Source organism: Lepus europaeus, chromosome 1, assembly GCF_033115175.1.
Source record: "Lepus europaeus isolate LE1 chromosome 1, mLepTim1.pri, whole genome shotgun sequence".
Classification (NCBI taxonomy): Eukaryota; Metazoa; Chordata; class Mammalia; order Lagomorpha; family Leporidae; genus Lepus; species Lepus europaeus.
The window spans coordinates 157,688,855-157,712,631 of record NC_084827.1 but is presented as its reverse complement, the minus strand read 5'-3'; the positions used below and the strand labels follow the sequence as shown (position 1 = coordinate 157,712,631).

The 23,777-nt window shown below is 35.6% G+C and overlaps 1 protein-coding gene across 1 annotated transcript in view; it reads right to left on the bottom strand.

Annotated features, from left to right (window-relative positions):
* The window catches only part of SPAG16 (sperm associated antigen 16), a 1,194,746-nt gene that overhangs the window by 1,154,362 nt on the left and 16,607 nt on the right, over positions 1-23,777 (bottom strand). Inside the window, exons 4-5 of the mRNA XM_062201827.1 lie at positions 22,083-22,201; positions 14,081-14,218 (exon numbers count right to left, since the gene is read on the bottom strand). Of these exons, the coding sequence (XP_062057811.1) occupies positions 14,081-14,218; positions 22,083-22,201 (257 nt within the window). The remainder of the gene's footprint in view (positions 1-14,080; positions 14,219-22,082; positions 22,202-23,777) is intronic.

Genomic DNA, 23,777 nt, shown 5'->3' with positions numbered 1-23,777 from the left:
AAGGAATAAAATAGTAAGTTGTTCCTCGCCATTCAAGACAAGGGCTGAAAAAGCCATTGTTTCTCATAGTGTCCATTTCACTTCAACAGGTTCCCTTTTAGCTGATCAGTTAGTTGTCACAGATAAGGGAGAACATATATGATATCTGTCCATTTGGGACTGGATTATTTCACTCAGCATGATGTGTTCCAGATTCCTCCACTTTGTTACAAATGACCGGATTTCATTTTTCTTTTACTGCTGTATAGTATTCTATAGAGTACATATCCCATAATTTCTTTATCCAGTCTTCTGTTGATGGGCATTTAGGTTGATTCCATGCCTTAGCTATTGTGAATTGAGCTGAAATAAACATTGAGGTGCAGACAGCTCTTTTATTTGCCAATTTCATTTCCTTTGGGTAAATTCCAAGGAGTGGATGGCTGGGTCATGTGATAGGGCTATATTCAGGTTCCTAAGGAATTTCCAAACTGTCTTCCATAGTGGCTTTACAAGTTTGCATTCCCACCAACAGTGAGTTAGTGTCCCTTTTCCCCACATCCTCGCCAGCATGTGCTGTTAGGTGATTTCTGTATGTAAGCCTTTCTAACCAGGGTGAGGTGAAACTTCATTGTGGTTTTGATTTGCATTTCCCTGATTGCTAGTGATCCTGAACATTTTTTCATGTGTCTGTTGGCCATTTGGATTTCCTCTTTTGAAAAATGTCTATTGAGGTCTTGGACCATCTCTTAAGTGGGTTGTTGGTTTTGTTGTTGTGGATTTTCTTGATCTCTTTGTAGATTCTGGTTACTAAACATTTATTGGTGCATAATTTGCAAATATTTTTTCCCATTCTGTCAGTTACCTCTTCACTTTCCTGACTGTTTCTTTTGCAGTACAGAAACTTCTCAATTTGATGTAATCCCAATTGTTTATTCTGGCTTTGACTACCCATGCCTCTGGGGACATTTCCAAGAAGTCTTTGCCTGTGCCTATATCTTGCAGGGTTTCTCCAATGCTCTCTAATAATTTGATGGTGTCGGCTCGTAGATTTAGAACTTTAATACATGTTGAGTGGACTTTTTGTGTAAGGTGAAAGGTAGGGGTCTTGCTTCATGCTTCTGCATGTGGAAATCCAGTTTTCCCAGGACTGTTTGTTGAATAGACTGTCCTTGCTCCAGGAATTGGTTTTAGATCCTTGATCAAATATAAGTTGGCTGTAGATGTTTGGATTGATTTCTGGTGTTTCTATTCTGTTCCATTGGTCTATCCATTTCTTTCTGTACCAGTACCATGCTGTTTTGATTATAACTGCCCTGAAGTATGTCTTGAAATCTGGTGTTGTGATGCTTCTTTGTTTTTCTTGTACAAGGTACAAGATTGCTTTAGCTATTTGAGGTCTCCTGTGCCTCCTTATGAATTTCAGCATCATTTTTTCCAGATCTGAGAAGAATGTCTTTGGTATTTTAATTGGTATCAGATTGAATCTATAAATTGCTTTTGGGAGAATGGACATTTTGATGATATCGATTCTTCTAATCCATGAGCATGGAAGATTTTTCCATTTTTTGGTATCCTCTTCTATTTCTTTCTTTAAGATTTTGTAATTCTCATCGCAGAGATCTTTGGCATCTGTAGTTAAGTTTATTCCAAGGTATTTGTTTTTGTAGCTATTGTGAATGGAATTGATCTTAGAAATTCTTTCTCAGCCATGGCATTGTCTGTGTATACAAAGGCTGTTGATTTCTGGGCATTGATTTGATATCCTGCTACTTTGCTAAACTCTTCGATGAGTTCCAATAATCTCTTAGTAGAGTTCTTTGGTTCCCCTAAATAAAGAATCATATCATCTGCAAAGAGGGATAGTTTGAGTTCTTCCTTCCCAATTTGTATCCCTTTAGTTTCTTTTTCTTGGCTAATTCCAGTACTATATTGAATAGCAATGCTGAGAATGGGCACCACTGTCTGGTACCAGATCTCAGCGGAAATGCTTCCAACTTTTCCCCATTCAATAGGATGTTGGCCGTGGGTTTTTCATAAATTGCTTTGATTGTATTGAGGAATGTTCCTTCCAAACCCAGTTTGCTTAGGGTTTTCACCATGAAAGGGTGTTGTATTTTATCTAATGATTTCTCTGCATCTATTGAGATAATTATATGGTTTTTCTTCTACAGTTTGTTAATGTGGTGTATCACATTGATTTATTTGCAAATGTTGAACCATCCCTGCATACCAGGGATAAATCCCACTTGGTCTGGGTGGATGATCTTTCTGATGTGTTGTTGCATTCTATTGGCCAGAATTTTATTGATGATTTTTGCATCTATGTTCATCAGGAAAATTGGTCTGTAATTCTCTTTTTCTTCTGCATCTTTTTCAGATTTAGGAATTAAGGTGATGCTGGCTTCATAGAATTTGGGAGGATTCCCTCTCTTTCAATTGTTCTGAATTGTTTGAGAAGAATTGGAATTAGTTCTTCTTTAAATGTCTGGTAGAATTCAGCAGTGAAAGTGGAAAGCCAAGACACTATGGAAAAAAAAACGACCTAAATGAAAGATTTCTGTGAGTGAGATCCCAGTGGAAAGAATGGGCCATCAAAGAAGGAGGTACCTTTCTCTGAAGTGAGGAGAGAATTTCCACTTTGAGTATGGTCTTGGCTAAATAAGGTCAGAGTTGGCGAACTCAAGAAGCTCCCATTGCCTTGGCAGCTCATGACAAGAGCTTTGGATGATTACTGACATCATAAACAAGAGTGTCAATTGTTAAATCAACAACAGGAGTCACTGTGCACTTACTTCCCATGTAGGATCTCTGTCCTTAATGTGCTGTACTATGTGAATTAATGGTATAACTAGTACTCAAACAGTACTTTATACTTTGTGTTTCTTTGTGGATGTAGTCTGTTGAAACCTTTACTTAGTATATACTAAGTTGATCTTCTGTATATAAAGATAATTGAAAATGAACCTTGATTAAGAATGGGATGGGAGAGGGAGTAAGATATGGGATGTTTGCAGGTGGGAAGGAGGTTATGGGGGGAAAACCCACTATAATCCAAAAGTTGTACTTTGAAAATGTATATTTATTAAATAAAAGTTGAAAAAATAAACTAGTAGAATAAACAATTTTAGCAAAGTTTCAGAAATAGAAGTCCACATTCAAAAAGTAATAGCCTTGTGATATGCCAATAGTGAATTAGCTGACCAAGAAATCAAGAATGGAATCTAATTTCTAATAGTTACCAAAAATAAAATACCTAAGCATAAATTTAACCAATAATTAAAAGCTTTCCACAACAAAAAATTATAAATTACTGAAAGAAGAAACTGAAGAGGACACACTAAAAAGTGAAAAGACATTACATACACATGAATTGGATGAATCAATATTGTTAAATATCCATAATACCCAAAATGATTTACATATTCAGTGCGCTCTCTATCAAAATCCCAATGACATATTCTCACAGAACTAGGAAAAGCACTACTAAAACATGTGTGGGAGCAACCTTGATCAAAAAGAATAAAACATAAGGCATTACACTACCTGGTTTTAAAATGTTACAAAGCTATAGAAATTATAATAGCATGGAGTTGGCATGAAAACAGACATTCAGACAAATGGAACAGAATAGAAAGCCCAGAAATAAACCCTCACATATGCAGCCAAATGAACATCGATAAAGATATTAAGAACATGCACCAGGAGAAGAAGAGTCTTTTCAATAGGTAGTGCTGGGAAAACTGGTTTTACACATGCATAAAAACAAAACTAGATCTCCATCTCTCCCCATGTACAAAATTCAACTCAAAGTAGATAAAATACCTAAATGTAGTAACTGAAATTGAAACTAGTAGAAAGCATAGGAGAAACACTACATGACCCTGGAATGGGCAAGAATTTTTTTTTATTAGACCACAAAACACAGAAAACAAAAGCAAATATAAACAAATGGAAAATCATTCAATGGAAGTGCTTCTACACTGCAAAGAAACCAAGAGAGTTCAGGGATAACCCATAGAATTGGAGAAAATATTTTAATGTGATATATGTAACATACATTTAATAATGATATATAAAGAACTCATAATAAAATATCACCTCACTACACTTTTACTGACTATCATCAAAAAGACAAAAGATATTAAGTGCTGGCAAGGATGTGGGGGAAATATGTACCCTTGATGATGATACAAATTAATATGGCCATTGTGGAAACAGTAAGGAGGTTCCTCAATAAACTAAGAATGAAACTACTAAATGATCCAACAATTCCACTACTGGGTACATTTCCAAGGGAAATGAAATCAGCCCATCAAAGAGATATCTTAACTCCTGGGTTTATTGCAGCATTATTCATAGTAACTAAGAAATGGAAAAAATCATAATGTCCATCAGCTCATGAATGGATAAAGAAAAAAAATGGTCCATATATACAACAGAATACTACTCAACCATAAAAAAATGAAGTGTTATCATTTGCAACAAAAATGAAACTGTAGGTCATTATGTTAAGCAAAACATGCCAAAGCCAGAGAAACAAAATACTGCATGATTTCACTCACAAGTGGAAACTAAAAAAGTTTTCCTCATAGAAGTTAAGAGTATAGTTGTGGTTACCAGATGCTGGGAAAAGTATGGAGAAGGGAGGAACAAAGACTTATTAATGGACACTAAGTAATACTTAGAAGAAAGAAGTTATGGTGTACAAATGCACAGAAAAATGACTATGGATAATGATGATGTACTATATATTTCTCTAAAAACTAAAAGCTATAAGAAATGATTTTGAAAGATTTCACTACAAAGAAATGGCAAGTGTTTGAGGAGATAGATTATGTATGATTGGGTATTATATGTATATGTGAAAATATGTATATGTCAAAAATTTGCAGAATTTTTATGTGCTAATTAAAAGTAGTTCAATAACTTTTAAAGTCATAACAGTGACAGATAATGGCACACAAGGGAAATATCTGGATAGAAATCTTCTATAGTGATATGGATGCAGAAGTTTAAAGTTTATTTCACCAAATTATAGAGCTAAGACTTGTGCATTTTGATGTATGTAAATCATTAAAATGTAAAAAAATTATATATCTTAATATGAAGTAGAGAATGACGAGAAGTTGCATTGAAATAAGAATGACAAAGTTGGTGTTAAAACTTTCTCATAAGACCTTGTAGTTTATTCTTTGGTACTGTATATTTGTTTTTCTGTGTGTAGGGTAAGAATATGTGAGCTCTACCATATTAACAAATGCTTAAGTGTAAAAGGCACTATTGTAGACTATAGGTACAATAATATACAATAGAGCTATAGAATTTAATCATCTTGCTTGACTGAAATTTCATGCTGATTAATGATTTTCCATTTTCTTCTCCACCACTCCAGTCACCATTCACACTTTCCATGAATTTGAGTATTTTAGATGCCTTGTAGAAGTAGAATCCTACAGTACTCATCCTTCTATAACTGGCTTATTTCACTTGCATAATGTACTCAAGGTGCATTGTGTTGTGGCCTATTGCAGAATTACTCATTCATCTGCTGATGGACATGTATATTGTTTTCAAACATGACCTGCTGTAAAAAAATGATGCAATGAATATAAGAATGTACTATCTCCTTGAAATTCTGATTTCAATGTTGGGGGTAAAAATCGTATAGTTGGATTGTTAGATCATATGATAGTTCTATTTTTAATTTTTTGAGGAACATCCCTATTGTTTTCCATAGTACCTGCACCATTTTACATTTGCACTAATATTTTGCAAGCTATCTGGTCACTCCGCAATCTCAACAATTGTCATGTTTTGTTTTATTGATAAGGACCATCCTGAGAATATCTCATTTGTTTGATCTGGATTTCCCTGACAATTAATGACATTGAGCATTATTTCCATATATCTACCGGCTATTTGTATGTCTTCCTTGGTGAAATATTTATTCAAATGTTTAGCCAATTTTATAATTGGACAGTTAATTTTTAACTATTCTTTATAAGAGTTCCTTATGTATTCTGTTTTACCAGCATGATGTAAATTTTTCATCATATTTTGTATGTTGCCTTTTCATTTTATTTACCATGCAGACACTTCTGAATTGGATATAGTCACATTTGATTATTTTTGTTTGCAGTGCCTGCACTTTTGGTATGCTATTCATGAAATAACTGCCAGAATCAATGCCATGAAGCTTTTTCCCAAGTTTCTTCCAAGAGTTTTACAGTTTATATAAGAGTTTGTCTTTAATCCATTTTAAGTTGATTTTTGCATGTTATAAATATCTAATTACATTTTTTTGCATGTGATGTCCAATTTTCCCAACCCTAATTCTTGAGATTAGTCTTTCCTCTTTTGTGTTTTTGGCACGCATTGTCAAAGATCAGCTGCCATATATGTAAATTTATTTGTAAGTCTCTTAAGGGGACCTCAATAAGTTTGTGGGTAAATTAAAAGATAAATTTGTTTTGATGCCTAAAATTTTAAATACATTCCTATTCATTTTCTGTTCTACTGCTGTATATTAAAAGTATATTTCAGGCCAGCACCGTGGCTCAATAGGCTAATCCTCTACCTGCAGCGCCGGCACACAGGGTTCTAGTCCCGGTCAGGGCGCCGGATTCTGTCCTGGTTGCCCCTCTTCCAGGCCAGCTCTCTGCTGTGGCCAGGGAGTACAGTGGAGGATGGCCCAAGTGCTTGAGACCTGCACCCACATGGGAGACCAGGAGAAGCACCTGGCTTCTGCCTTCGGATCAGCGCAGTGCACTGGCCGTGGCGGCCATTGGGGGGTGAACCAATGGAAAAAGGAAGACCTTTTTCTCTGTCTCTGTCTCTCACTGTCCACTCTGCCTGTCAAAAAAAAAAAAAGTGTATTTGAAAGTGAATATTCTGTCCACTCAGCCTCTGTCAAAGCAATAGGCACTGTGTTTATTACACTATGAGGAACAAGACAAGCATAACCTTTGCCTTCATCAAGTTTATGGGACTCTTAAGAAACATACACAGTCACAAACTGCACCATTGTGAAAGAGAAAAAAGAATGTTCTAATACAGTATGGTGATTTAATTATTTTGAGAACTAACCAGATTTCAGATACTGTGCTAAACAAAGATAATATTACTACATTTACATATGAGGAATCTGAGTGATAATTACATTCTTATATATAATAAAAGACAAAGTATCATGTACTCGTGTTTCCTTAGCCACAATACCTAATCAATTATCTGTTCTGAACCAAAGTTTTAGGTGGGTTAATAATACAGAGTACATAACAGCAGATGTTGTTCTTGTAATAACTTAACTGTCCCATAAGGAGCTGCTTTCACTTCATCATTACCATAAAGTTAACCAACTAATTCAGCCTGTAAATGTTTTGCAGAATACAGTTTCTACCATGTCTATTTAACATGCAGAAACCAGCTGGCATTACCCTTTTGCTTAAAATTTCCTGTCAACTTTGCACAGCTCTCAGAGAAAAAAAAAAAGTTCTAACAAAGGCCTCTACCACTAACCCTTTGGTTGCTGTCACTAATGCCTCCATGCTAATCCTCAAATGGGCCAACCATCCCTTCCGTAAGCTCTTTATACTTCCTTTCCCCTATGCCTGGAATTCCATTTTCCCAAGTATGGCATTCTAACCTCAGTCTCTTCAATAGCTAGGACTTCCCCATCACTCTATATAAAACATCAATCCATTATCTGTCTTTTTACCCAGTTTTCTTCTTCATAGCACTTACCACCACATTAAACATGTCGTGTGTGTGTGTGTGTGTGTGTACCATTATTCTTACTGGACCTGGAGATGGTCACTAGGGTGGAGGTAAGAAGGAAGGGAGTCTGTAGATAAGATGGAAGGAGGGGCAGAACAACATGATGTCACAGATCTGAAAGATGGTAGGAATGAAAAAATAGGACCAATGTACAGATGGACAAAGATTGCTAATTGGACAGCAAAGATTTCTTCATCATCTGAGAAGGTCACGTGAAAGGTAAATCACCAAAAATTAGAGCACAAAGTTTACCACTTTGTGTCCCCTTGGACTGTAGATGATGCATATATAAACACTGGGCGATTTCTAAAAGTACCAGTATACAAGATAAACAAGTTCCTAATTAATAAATTGCATACTAGCAATTTATGGACTTCAGACCAAAGTATACATATAGACATGTAGACTACCAAGTCAGACAAGGTTTATGAAAGTGTCTTAACTTAAAGTTATTATAATTTCAAGGGATTTTTCCATTCATCATTCAATGACCAATTCTGGGCAAACATGCAGGAAGTCACTTAAATAGCAGATTTCACCATTTAAAATGATTGTTTAACATTTAAATATAAAATTAAACGTTTATGTTCTCCCTTTCCAAGAAAGATGTAACCTATTATGCAATTCATCTCCAATATTCAATATGTAAAATAATTTTCCTTCAATCTAATCATAGATACTTATTTATTTATTTTTATTTTTTGATTTAGTAAATATAAATTTCCAAAGTACAGTTTATGGATTACAATGGCTTCCCCCCCTATAATATCCCCCCCACTAGCACCCCCTTCCATCGCCCACTCCCACTCCCATTCCATTCACATCAAGATTCATTTACAATTAACTTTATATACAGAAGATCAATTTAGTATATATTAAGTAAATATTTCATCAGTTTGCACCCACACAGAAACACAAAGTGTAAAAATACTGTTTCAGTACTAGTCATAGCATCACTTCACATTGGACAACACATTAAGGACAGATCCAACATGAGACATAAGTACACAGTGACTCCTGTTGTTGCCTTATCAATTTGACACTCTTGTTTATGGTGTCAGTAATCTCCCTAGGCTCTAGTCATGAGTTGCTGAGGCTATGGAAGCCTTTTGAGTTTGCCGACTTCGACCTTATTCCGACAGGGTCATAGTCAAAGTGGAAGTTCTCTCCTCCCTTCAGAGAAAGGTACCTCCTCCTTTGATGGCCCCATTCTTTCCACTTGGATCTCACTCGCAGAGATCTTTCATTCATGTCTTTTTATTTTTTCCCAGAATGTCTTGGCTTTCCATGCCTAAAATACTCTCACGGCATGTACCAATGCCATCTCACTAGTCCAAGTGATCAATTTCAGTTCACAGTTGATCACACTGATAGGTCTAAAAGTCAAAGGGATCACACAAACAAGACTAGTGTCTGCTAATACTAACTGATAGAATCAAAAAGGGAGAGAACGATCCAACATGGGAAGTGGGATACACAGCAGACTCATAGAATGGCAGATGTCCTAAAGAGCACTCTGGCCTCAGAATCAGCCCTTAAGGCATTCAGATATGGCTGAAGAGTCCATGAGAGTATTGTAGGCATGGAAAGCCAAGACACTCTGGGGGAAAAAAAAAAAAAAAGAAGACCTAAATGAAAGGTCTCTGCGAGTGAGATCCCAGTGGAAGGAATGGGGCCATCAAAGAAGGAGGTACCTTTCTCTGAAGCAAGGAGAGAACTTCCACTTGACTATGACCCTATCGGAATAACATCGAAGTCGGCGAACCCTAAAGGCTTCCATAGCCTTGGCAACTCATGACTAGAGCCTAGGGAGATTACTGACGCCATGAACAGAAGTGTCAAATTGTTAAGTCAGCAACAGGAGTCACTGTGTACTTACGTCTCATGTTGGATCTGTCCTTAATGTGTTGTCCAATGTGAAGTGATGCTATAACTAGTACTGAAACAGTATTTTTACACTTTGTGTTACTGTGTGGGTGCAAACTGATGAAATCTTTACTTAATATATATTGAATTGATCTCCTGTATATAAAGATAATTGAAAATGAAAAAAAAAAGGTTTAAAATTGGAAATTGCATAGAAAATTAATCAATTTTTAAAAAATATCATGTAGGATCTCTGTTCTTAATGTGTTGTACATTGTGTTTTAATGCTATAACTGGTACTCCAACAGTATTTTTCACTTTGTGTTGCTATGTGAGGGCAAACTGTTGAAATCTTTACTTAATATATACTAAACTGATCTTCTATATATAAAGAGAATTGAAAATGAATCTTGATGTGAATGGAAGGGGAGAGGGAGTGGGAAAGGGGAGGGCTGAGGTGGGAGGGAAGTTGTGGAGGTGGGGGAAGTCACTGTAATCCATAAGCTGCACTTTGGAAATTTATATTCATTAAATAAAAGTTTAAAAGTAAAAGAAATATTTTAACATTAAAAAAAAAACATACTCTCAAGGGCTCTTCAGCCAGATCCGAATGCCTTAAGGGCTGATTCTGAGGCCAGAGTGCTATTTAGGACATTTGCCGTTCTATGAGTCTGCTGTGTATCCCACTTCCCATGTTGGATCGTTCTCTCCCTTTTGGATTCTATCAATTGGTATTAGCAGACACTAGTCTTGTTTGTGTGATCCCTTTGACTTTTAGACCTATCAGTGTGATCAATTGTGAACTGAAATTGATCACTTGGACTAGTGAGATGGCATTGGTACATGCCACCTTTATGGGATTATATTGGAATCCCCTGGCATGTTTCTAACTCCACCATTTGGGGCAAGTCAGATTGAGCATGTCCCAAATTGTACATCTCCTCCATCTCTTATTCCCACTCTTATGTTTAACAGGGATCACTTTTCAGTTAAAATTTAAACACCTAAGAATAATTGTGTGTTAATTACATAGCTCAACCACCAGTACTAGAACAAAAAAAAAAAAAAAAAAAAAAAAAACAAGTACTGAAATGGATAAAGTATTACATTGAACATCAACAGTCAGGACAAGAGCTAATCAAGTCACTGTTTCTCATAGTGTCCATTTCACTTCCACAGGTTTCCCCCTTGCTGCTCAGTTAGTTGTCACCGATCAGGGCAAACATATGATATTTGTCCCTTTGGGACTGGCTTAATTCACTCAGCATAATGTTTTCCAGATTCCTCCATCTTGTTGCAAATGACCGGGTTTCATTGTTTCTTACTGCTGTATAGTATTCTATAGAGTACATGTCCCATAATTTCTTTATCCATTCTACTGCTGATGGGCATTTGGGTTGGTTTCAGGTCTTAGCTATTGTGAATTGAGCTGCAATAAACATTAATGTGCAGACAGATTTTGTGTTTGCAATTTAATTTCCTTTGGTAAATTCCAAGGAGTGGGATGGCTAGGTTGTATGGCAGGGTTATATTCAGGTTTCTAAGGAATCTCCAGACTGACTTCCATAGTGGCTTAACCAGTTTGCAATATTTGTAATAATACATTTTCTCCTTTAAAACAGCTCTAAGGAAATTTTCTCATTGATTTTTCTTATCAAGTCTCATCAATTTCTGATCAATTATTTGCCAAACTTTTTATTGCAGAAGATAATCTACATTCGTAGAAAGTACAGACAAAAGTGGTATTGTTCAAAATTTGGCAATGCTTACAACAGATAAAAAGACAATGCCCTGACTTAATTATAGCAGTTCAAATGATACTTTAGCATAAAATATTTTCCACTTAAATTTCTTTCTATATGCTTCATCAGTGAATTTCAACAATGTTAATGAAGTGATGATTTTTAATAAAACTCAGGAATGACAGTCTTTAGAGTTATTAAGAGTAACTGACATTTCAAACCACTTTAGGATTTATACAGCTCTTTCACATAGATTGTCTCATTTAATTATCACATCACTCCCTAGGAGTTAATAACATTACATATAATTACTCCCAGTTTAACAATAAGAAGATTGAGTTAATTAGTGGCAGAATATTGGAATTCATGTATCTGAACTTTAACTTCAGTAAGCCTTCCCACAGCAACTCTCCTCCAAATAAATATTAATTTTACTGTCACACAATTTGCCTGAATTTTCTAGCTACATTATTAAATGCCACATGTATAATCACAGATAACAAAATACTTGTAATCTGAGTTTTTGCATATTAACTATTTTTAAAGTATTTTATATGCATAATTATCTTGCCTTAAGAAATACCCTAACCTTAGAAGATAAACATTAGGTCAACTTACAGAAGGAATATCTTATTTAAAACCAATTCTATTAGAAAATTGAAAAACATGGGTGATGAAATATTATAATTTGGAGTAAACAGTTATCATGACAAATGTAGTTTGTGAAACTTTACAAAATTTCATTCTCCATTTCCTGAAAATGTATCAGAAGAATGAGGCTACAGGATGTACTTCACCAAAAGGCGTTGTGACAGTACACGATGCTTAATATTCATTCAATAAAGTAAATATTACACACCTATTAAGGGTCAAGCAGTTTTCCTTCAAAGTTCTCATGTCAGGTAGCTTAAGGCAAATAAATATTTTATTTTCTAATTTGTTAAATTTTAAATTATATTGAATGAAATAAATTTGAGAGGTAACCATAAACTAAAGAATTTGAAACTATAATCTGATATTTTAATAAACAAATATTTCATTTGAGTGATACCTATTTTAATATTAGATGATAGTTGATATAATTTTTATTATAGTAGTTAAGTATAGTATATTAACATCCAATAATCAACAATAATTAATGTTACTTAGATAAAATTTATTTCATAAAATACTGCATCTAGTCAAAATAAAACTGGCAAACCCAGTAAAAAATTCAAAGGAGCCAGCGCCACGGCTCACTAGGCTAATCCTCCGCCTTGCGGCGCCGGCACACCGGGTTCTAGTCCCAGTCAGGGCACTGATCCTGTCCCGGTTGCCCCGCTTCCAGGACAGCTCTCTGCTGTGGCCCAGGAGTGCAGTGGAGGATGGCCCAAGTCCTTGGGCCCTGCACCCCATGGGAGACCAGGAGAAGCACCTGGCTCCTGCCATCGGAACAGCGCGGTGCGCCGGCCGCAGCGCGCTACCGCGGCGGCCATTGGAGGGTGAACCAACGGCAAAAAAAGGAAGACCTTTCTCTCTGTCTCTCTCTCACTGTCCACTCTGCCTGTCAAAAAAAAAATAAAAAATTCAAAGGAAATCAGGAACTGAAACAGAATGCAGGAAGCACTATGAAGAATCTGTTTTATCAAATTCCGATTGTTTCTATTAGGTTTCTACACAATCTTACAGTACGCATCAGGGCAAAGAGAACAAGCCCCTTCTGAGAAGCAGACCAATAGAGAGCATTGGATCTAATAACATAATTCCTGTAGATCATCACACACTGCCATGTCAACATTCTAAATAACATATTTTAGATAATGCAAAATTACCATATCTTACACGAACTGTCTTCCACATCTAAGAGTTGGTTTCTCCATGTAACACTGTCTCAGATGAATAGATATACCCCAAATCAACACATTCACATATTTATTTGCCAGAATAACACTGGTTGTTTACAGAAATTGTCCATCAAAAATTCTAAGTCATCTATTAGTTTTAGAAAGATAAAAGATGTAGAGAGATTTGGCTTCTAAGTTTCTTCTGTGTGTATAAATTCATACCAACATTCACAAAACAAGTTTCCTTTCAGATATATTTTTGAAATCTTTAGAATAAAATGTACTTTATAAAAATGCTTGTCATGTTATTGAATGAAAAATTAAGTTAGAGGAAAAAGTTACATGAGGCATTATTATATATTTCATTTAAAGGCTGCAATTAAATATGGAGATAACCATGCATTCAGAAAAAGTCCAAAATAAAATTCAATAAAATGGCAGTAGTGGCAGGCCCTGGCTTATATTCTTTTTTCCCAAAGTCCATCATTTACATTATTCCTTTTGGGGAATTTTCAAATACTAAAATTCCTCTACTGCTTTCTGTAATTTTGTTATTATCTTGGAAATTAGTTTATCATCACAGGAGAAAATTTCAAAAACCATGCAAAGATTAATAAACAGATAAAGAAATGACTGTTTTATAATAAATTAACCCCTTCCTTCCTTCAGAACCTCCTGTGTTCCACTCTTGATGGTGAGTTGCAGCTTTCAGAGTTCTCATCAGTTAGTCAGGTAATTTGCTGGTAAAGCTATCCACATTCTTTACTACTGGAACTTAAATAAAATTCAGCTCCCCAGAATTAAGTTTCTGGTACATTATACATATAAACCTCATTCAACTTCATTTTTACTCAGTCTAAAATAAAAACAATTGTTTAAAAAATAGCATACTCAGCTGCCTGTTTGTAGTACTTCAGGTCTTTCTTTAAATTTTTGTTCTCGTTTTCTAAAAGCATAACCTGGCTGTAGACGTCTGGAACATTCCCAGAAGCTCTAAGTTCAGTTACTCCCTTCTGTATTAACTCATACCTAGGATAAAACAAAACAGTTTTATATCACTTCTTTCTACCAAATTGGCTTAATTCATCTACAATTCAAAAAGTTAAGACTTGGGCAATTTTACAGTATTTAGTTTCTATATCACATTTATAAATTTAAGTGCAATCATTCTCAATAAATTGTATATAAAATATTAATGAATCGCTAGGCACTAATAACATCATTGTATATAAAATATAATAGACATCTATGTTCCAGGCATTCTTCCAGACACTGGTAACATTGACAAAACTAAGTTCCTATCTCATCAATTTTCCATTCTAGTGGGGATGGTGATGAGCTCAGTGAAATAAGATAAGAAAGAACAAGAGAAATGGAGCTGTCAGCCATGTAGCATAGCAGGTAAAGCCATGACCTACAACACCAGCATCCCATATGGCTGTTGTTTCATGTCCCAGGTGCTCCACTTATGATCCAGCTCCCTGCTATTGTGCCTGGGAAAGCAGCAGAGGATGGCACAAGTGCTTGGGCCCCTGCCACCACATGAGAGACCTAGAAGATCCTAGCTCCTGGCTTCAGATCGGCCCAACTCTGGCCATTGGGGTCATTTCAGGAGTTAACCAGTGGATAGAAGACCTTTCTCTCTGTCTCTCCCTTTGTAACTCTACCTCTCAAATAAATAAATAAATCTTTAAAAAGTAAAAATGAAAAGTAAAGTCACCAGAGACCAAGCGAGGCAGAGAATATAAAGATAAATTATATAAGATGAAAAAAATTATATAAAGATGAAATTAGAGGACAGAGTCATAAAGCACTATACCACTTCAAAGTTGGTGTAAAAACAGAAACTAAAAACGACTAAGAGGCCGGCGCTGCGGCTCAATAGGCTAATCCTCCGCCTTGCAGCGCCGGCACACCGGGTTCTAGTCCCGGTCGGGGCACCGATCCTGTCCCGGTTGCCCCTCTTCCAGGACAGCTCTCTGCTGTGGCCCAGGAGTGCAGTGGAGGATGGCCCAAGTGCTTGGGTCCTGCACCCCATGGGAGACCAGGAGAAGCACCTGGCTCCTGCCATCGGAACAGCGCGGTGTGCCGACCGCAGCGCGCCTACCGCAGCGGCCATTGGAGGGTGAACCAACGGCAAAAAGGAAGACCTTTCTCTCTGTCTCTCTCACTGTCCACTCTGCCTGTCAAAAAAAAAGAAAAAAAAGAAAAAAAAAAAACGACTAAGAAGAGTAAAGTAGTGGGAAAATAAAAAAAAAGTAGATGGCCCAGGGGCCAAGGGACGAAAGTGTTCTAAGAAGGCAGAAATAAACAACAGTGACAAATGCTGCCAGGACTATGAAACAGAGTTCTGGGAATCAATCAGTGAATTTTGCAATTGTGGAAGTTACTGAAAAAGTTTCAGTAGCATCATGGGGATATAAAACCAAACCACAGAGTTAGGAGGGTGACTTACAAGGAAATACGCTATAGAGTTTAGAAAACCAAGATGTACTTAGTCAAGGATGTGGAGTAGAAGAGGGGTGTCTCCTTTAGTACTTGTGAGATATTCTAGTACAACCATATGCTTACGGGAATGATCCAGAAGAGAGAGGAAGAATCAATATGTAGGAGAGAGAGGGACAGTTACAGGAGCAATGACTTTGAGTAGGGAAGAGGAGCTGAGATGAAGCAGACAAAAGGAGACAACAGCCTGTGTGTTTCAGCAAGTGTGATGGCAGAGAAGGAAATGCCCAGGGACAGAGGCAGTAGGTCAATAAAAGAGAGGCAGGAACAATGGAACTTGTATTTTCTCAGTAAAATAGAACATTAGAAGATCCTTTATAAATTATAAACAATTACAGCTTTAATCACTGTGTATAGCAATCAATAAAGCTGAAGAGCAATTTAAGTGCAGATAAACATTTCAAGTGATAGTGATTAATGAAGAAACCCCTACAAAGCTTGCTGTAGATGTGCTATGTATCATATATATTAGTTATAAATGTTGAAATTACCATTTTCCTATGGCAAGTCATATTATTAATAGGTCACATGTTAATACCCACATATTTTTGTATTTTTTCCTATCTGACATTAAAGCATCAAGAAGGTTTGTGTGAAGTATTCTGAAGAATATTAGAATATAATGTAATATTTGCCACTATTTATAAAATAGCAAATGGGCAGCCATTAAATCTTAAGTATTTTATCTATATTTGGAATGTCATTTAGACTTCTCAAACAGAAGAATACATAGGGATTGATTGATGTATTGGACCATGACATTTTTCTGACCATAAAACTGGTGTTCAGCAACTTGCTTTAACAAAGGCAGGAAACAAAGCACTAAAGAAATTATATGTATAAGGAAAGTAAGTATTTAGTAATTTTCTTTAGATTAAATACTGTATAAGGATTATATCATGTGGTAAAGGAAGAACAAATCAAACTTAACAAATATTTACATGTCATATCTACCTAGGTCCTCAACAATCAATTATTAATCATGCAAAACTTCTGCCATAAAATTATCAGACACCTTTAAATTTAGTTAAGACTTAAATAATTGGACATCTTAATCTATAAACTTCAGGAATATAACTTTCCTCAGTAACACATTATTTCACATAAAGTTTTGTTTTTTGTTTTTTTGTTTTTTTGTTTTTTTTTTTCAGTTTTGTGGAAATTCTGTATGTCTTGCTTTAAAGAAAAACCCTGGGGGCCGGCGCTGTGGCTTAGGAGGTAAAGCTGCTGCATGCAGTGCCATATGGGCGCCAATTCAAGTTCCAGCTGCTTCACTTCCCATCCAGCCCTCTGCTAGGGCCTGGGAAAGCAGTGGAAGATAGCCCAAGTCCTTGGGCCCCTGCACCCATGTGAGAGACCCAGAAGAAGCCCCTGGCTCCTGGCTGCAGATCAGTGCAATTCTTGTCATTGCAGCCAACTGGGAAATGAACCAGCAGATCGAAGACCTCTCTTTCTCTGCCTCTCCTTCTCTCTGTGTGTAACTCTTTCAAATAAATAAATAGATCTTTAAAAAAAAAAAAAAAGAGGCTGGCACTGCAGCTCACAAGGCTAATCCTCTGCCTGCGGTGCTGGCACACCGGGTTCTAGTCCTGGTTGGGGCACTGGTTCTGTCCCAGTTGCTCCTCTTCCAGTCCAGCTCTCTGCTGTGGCCCGGGAAGGCAGTGGAAGATGGTCCAAGTGCTTGGGCCCTGCACTTGGGCTTCAGATCCGCACAGCAGCGGCCATTAGGGGAGTGAACCAACGGAAGGAAGACCTTTCTCTCTGTCTCTCTCTCTCAAAAATAAAATAAAATATATTTTTTTCTATTTCTTCCCTCATGTTCCTTCACTCTTAGGGTAAGACTGAAAAGTATTCTAAGGGGGAAAAGAGCATCATAACTATTAGGAATGTGAAATAAAAATCAGTGTAAGATAAAATTACCAATAAAATAATTTCCAATAAAACTACAGCAATATTTTAATAGGCTCAATATTTTAATAAGGCTCATAACTACTTAGAATCATGCAGAAATAGGGAATATGAAGGTACTTGAAAAAATTCATGGAGAAATGGAATTAAAAGTTTATTCTGTCCAAAAATTTCTGAAATTTATGCATAGCTTTTTCATGATACACATTTCAATGAATGTTTAATATCCCTGCTATGCATGCATTTCAGTGAGAACAAATGCATAGATCTTTCATAGATTTGTCTTCATATCAAAAGAGTTTCAGATCCACTGCCACAAATGATTAATAGTATGATAGAATTCTAGTAAATATATAAATGGTGTCAGAAGAACAAGCATTATTTTTCCTCTAGAATGACTACCAAAATATAGGATATTAATGGGACAAAGTCACCTAGATACTGAAAAGCAGCCGATGAGAATTTTCTCTTCATGGTTTCTGAAACAGAGGTAGGGAAATATTTTACAAAGACAGAGTTCTCTTAATCACGGCCAAAACTGAAAATGCTGGAACACAGTAGTGTCATGACTCCACCACTGTGGAAGCTGAGTCCTTCATAGGAAAAATAAAGTATTGCTGCGAGCTTAGTCCCCATCATTCTGAAGTCTATACGGAAAGTAGGCACCAATTTGGACTCTAAATCAACAGTTATTTCTTAAGTTCTTTTAGTCCCTAGCCGAATAAAAATTTAGATTTATTAGTATTATCTTTTCAACATTCCCTTGTATAATTGCACAGTACAGTATTGTGATTAGGAGACTGTTCTTTTACATCAGTGTGGCCCGGATTTACGCTGTCAGTTACTGGCTATGACTTGGTGACAGTTACTGAGCCACATTCCCTAACTTTTGTAAGCCTATTTCCTTATCCACAAAATGGACATATGACAGTAGTCACTTGCAATACACAGTTGCTGGTAGAGTGAAATTATATAACATGCTCTATCAATAAAAATGATAGAAGGTAATGCCTGAGTGATAAGAAAAAGGCTTCATCTTCGTAAATATTTTTAAAACCTTGACATACAGCAAACACTATATTGACCTTAAGTTAAACATTCAACTACAAGGCAGTCTGGATATTACAGTGCAATAATTTATAAAGATAATTTTACATGTGAAATTTACATCTCTCAAATGTAGTAAAAGTTAGCATGATAGAAGAAGCATGACATTTATGTGATTAACTTAATTCTCATTAAGGGGAAAATTCTTTCACGACACATAATCAGAAGTGAATGCTTCATTAATTGAAGAAATGACAATAGATTTAAATGATGAAAGAACAAAGAGTTGTTTATTATTCATCGAGAGTTGTATATAAAGTATCCTAATTATTTCCAACACATACTTGGAAAAATGAGGGCTTTTCCAAGGGTGATTTTAATTCTAAATTCTGGCTTTAAAAATCTAACCACCCCCATAAAGTCATAACCATACTGCCCACATTTGAATAATTATGTAGTGTGCCAAATTTTATTGGCTAAAAGCTGCAGTATTTGTTTTCAAAGTAAAAGAATATGTCTAATTTATAATTTATCTATAATTAAGAATGATTAGGTTAGTAATTAAATATTATAAATAATTGCACCACTACCTTTATTACACTATCACTACATTTATTCCTGCCTATTGTCAAGGAAATTGTAAAAACATAGAAGCTCGAGAGAGCCAAGAATAGAAAAGGAAATTTTTTTATATTTTTAATTTTAGTTAAGTTATACAGCTTTCATATATTTCATATATACAGATTTAGAACATAGTAGCACTTCCCCCCTTACCCTCCCTCCAACCCTTCCAAATTAAAAAGAAAAATAAGCCCCTATTTTCAAAATTATTGGCTGAAAAGAGACAGAGTGAGACAAAGAGGGTGGCAATAAGAGAAAAGCACAAAGAGGAATGGTGTGTGCTGAGTGTGAGTCAGCCCTAACCTCCTAACAGCCAGAGGGCCAGCCCACTGCAGAGGAGATGGGTCACAAATGCTCAGGTTCTTTCATCACACTTCTTTCTCCATTTTAACCCCAGAGAAATTACCACGATCCTTAAAGTACTTTTAAAATAAACATAATATCATCTTCTAAACCAGGAACTGCTAAGAATTGTGTTGTAGTTATTAGCATGCATTTGCTGTGACCACCGGGAATCTAACGTATTAATAAATTCTTTTGAAAAAATAATAAAAATAAATACAAGGAATTTGACAAGTTCTTTTTGACAGGGCCAGGAAAATTAAAAAGTACTTTAAATTTGAAAAAAACAAAAACAAACGAACAATAAAAGCTTTGAGGGCCACAGAGTTTCTGTTGTGACTAACTTTGCTTTTTAAGTGTGAAGGCAGCTACAAACACCTACAGAATGGTCATCTCTGTGCTCCAATGGAGTTTTCCTCAAAAAAACGGATGGCAGACTAGACGTAGTCCAAGGGTCTTAGTATTCTGATCCTGGACCTAAAGGATTTACCGCTTTTACTGTTTGAAACCTAAAAAAAACCTATCAGCTTTTTCTGCAGTATTTTGTATGTCTGCTTTTACAAACTAACAATGAAAAAATCTTGTCTGGTTACCATTCCCAAGATTAAGTGAATCACAGCAATACACATTTTAAGTGGTTTGTTTTTATAATAAAAAGCATGATATAAAATATTTAATTTTCTTATAATCATGCTATACAGAATTGGCAAAGGTTTCTGGTAAAATATAACTTTCTCAGGTAAAATAAAGTATTCAATACAATGCTATCTCATTGCAAGCTAGCAGATAGGGATAAGCATATAATCATCTGAACCACTATATTACTAACTCCTTATTACAAAGACACATTTTATATGTCATGATTTTGAAACAATGCTAAAAGGTATACTTAACTGGAGACTTTTATTTATTTATCTGAAAATCAGAATTATAGAGAGGGAGAGACAGAGAGAGACAGAGAGAGAGATACTCCATCCACTGGTTCACTCCCCTGATGGCAACGGCCAGGGCTGGGCCAGGCTGAAGCTTCTTCCAGGTCTCTCACCTGGGTGCAGTGGGCCATTTTCCAAACACCTTGGGCCATCTTCCACTGCTTTTCACAGGACATTAGAAGGGAGTGGATTGGAAGTGGAGTAGCCAGGAAAGAATGAAGTGACGCCCTTATGGGATGCCAGCACTGCAGGCGGCAGCTATACCTGCTATGCCATAATACCAGTCCCTACCTGGAAACTTTTAAATCCTAATAATGAAATTTCACCACAACAATTTAAATTACTAAATCTGAAAGGATAATATAACAATTATCTAATTGTCAAGGGTACATTTGGATCTACATTTTTAAGGGAATCATTTCAAACTCTGGACTAACCTAATGTGAGGATTTCATATCCTACACATTTTTAGAAAACAAAAAGTTAACTTGTTTACATTAATCTTTCATTTTATTTGAACTGTAAATTAATGAAATTTCACAAAATTTTTATCATTATTTATTGAGGATATTTTTATGAAAATCCTTTTAAAATCATTCACACTATTTCCAAATTTAAGAAAAGCAGTATTATTTTTGTACCACATAACTTCACTTTTTCCTAGACTGTATGAATGAAAAATCATTCTCTTCATAAATTTATTAACAGTAGATACACAATTTAAAATAATGGAACTGATTATTCTTATATGTATATTCTCAGTAGATGAGAATCAAAATAAACAAAATTATATCTCAGCTAGATTAGCAAAATTTGCAAAATTACCCCATATATATGATCTAGCTCAAAAATGACAAACACCTTTATGTATCATATTACTCTCTCTTTCTATAATATAAAATTGCTATTAAATTTGAATATAATTTAATATTTATTTAAAGAATTTTATGAATATAAACATGCCTATAACATTATTGCTTAGCAAAGGAATATTAAGACAGCATGCATGTTGAGTTTCATAAGCATCAGTTATCAAAATTTTCAATTATAACAAGAAAATCTGGTGTATAATATTTGAAAATATATTTCCACTTACAAATGAAACATTATTTGTAGAAAAAGAATCAACAGCTGTATGAGTAGAGAAAAAATAAGCAATTACATACTAATTAAAATAAGCATGTTAGTACTAATAGAATTTCTAAATGCAAAAATAAATATCCTTAATTATGCAAAATATTGGGAGAATATTTCATAAATTAGATTTGTGCTAGATAGCTCCAGGAAATGTTCAATTTTCTTGATTTTTTGAAAATCACTTAAATTTTGAATATTTAGGAAATATTTTTAATAAAAATCTCCCTACAATTGAGATCCAGGTTGTGCATTTGCATTGTGGTTTCTTGGGTGGAGATGGGAGAGGTTTTCATTCATTTAGTCTAACTTTACTCATTTCAAAGGCCATATGACAGTTTAAAGAACACATGTTAAATGCAGTTACCATTTGTGGAATGTTATTTATAAATATAAGTGCTTACCATTCAGACTGAAAACAATCAAGAGTTCTGGTCATTCCCATTTTGATCAGAAAATTGCAGAGAAAGTCTTCTATTACCTCATGTGCTGCCTGCCTTGAAGGAAGAACTGTTTTCTGCTCCTGAAATTTCAATGTGCAATAATTTATTTTAAAAATTTGAAAACTTTAATTAATAGCACAGAGAAGCTTCTCATTTATTCATTTTGTCAACAACTTTTAAGTGTTATGTGCTAGGGACTATTTTAATCACTAAGGATAAAACACCAACGAAAAAGTCTTTCCTTTCTTAACTGATTGTCACGTAGATGGAAACAGAATGAGTAATGAAGTAAAAACTACGCAGGATAGCAGTGCCTGGTAGAGAACACGGAAGACTGAAGATAGGGGGACCCAGGATTAGAACTGGTATGTATGTGTTGTGGGGAGAAGGTGTGAGTTGGCTCCTAGGTATACATGTTGGTAGAGGAAAATTTCATTGACAAAGTAGAGTTGGAGCCAAAATCCAAAAAGACACAATCCTAAAAGTTAGAATCCCAGAAGACCAAAATCACTGAAGTTTAAAAATCCCAAAAGATCAAAATCTCAAAAATACAATTCTGGAAACAACAACAAAAACTCCTTAGAAGACTTTTATTTACATTTCACAAGGAGATTTATTTAAGAAAAAAACACAATACTTTGTAGTTCACTTTACACAATAAAATAGGCAATAATAGTATACATATTTCTATAAGGATAAACATTCAAGTATACTAACAATAGTTACACAGGCATAACAGTTAACAGCAAAAAACCAGAGCTGGAACTGTGGTGTAGTAGGTAAAGCTGCTGCCTGCGATGCCAGCATCCTATGTGGGTGCCAGTTTGAATCCCAGTTGCTCTACTTCCAATCCAGTTCCCCGTTAATGCACCCGGGAAACCAAGGGATGATGGCCAAAGTGCTTGGGCACCTGCATCAACCCTCAAGAGGTTCCTGGCTCCCGGCTCCTGGCTTCAGCCTGGACCAGCCCTGACCATGCAGCCATTTAGGAAGCAAATCATCAGATGAAGGCTCTCGCTCTCTTTCTTCCTCTTTCTCTCTCTCCCTCCCTTTTCTGTAACTCTTTCAAACAAATAAAAAGAATTTTTTTAAAAAAAGAACAGATCAAAAGTGAGTAAATGTATGACATATATGTAACATATATTCTATAGCTATAGTTAGTGTGCATGCAGCTTCATACTGCACTCACCTAAATTACCATAACGGACAACCTAAGTCTTTTGGCAAGACAGATAAAAAACTGCGATGGGTCACTAGCACATATGCAGTCACCGAAAGAATCAAGATCTCCAGAAAAGTTGCCTTACACAATTGTAGATTCACAAAAAGGACGTCTCTACATTCGATGAGCAAGTTTCGATGTTTTTACATATTCACACACTTTTTTGCAAAAACAATGCTGTGATAAGGCACTTCCCCAGAGGCAAATTTGCAAAAGTACATTTTATGAATCAGAACTCTCTAAAAGTCTGTATAATTTATATCTCCACTATTGGAAATTATGTGAAGATTAAACATATATTACAGCAAGTTGTAAAATATAATGCTGACAATTTAAAATACTGGGGAAAAAAGAACTCATGAGAAAAGCTGCCACACAGAAAGTATACTGCAGACACAGATTACAGGCACCTGCACCAAGGTGTTCCAAAAGAG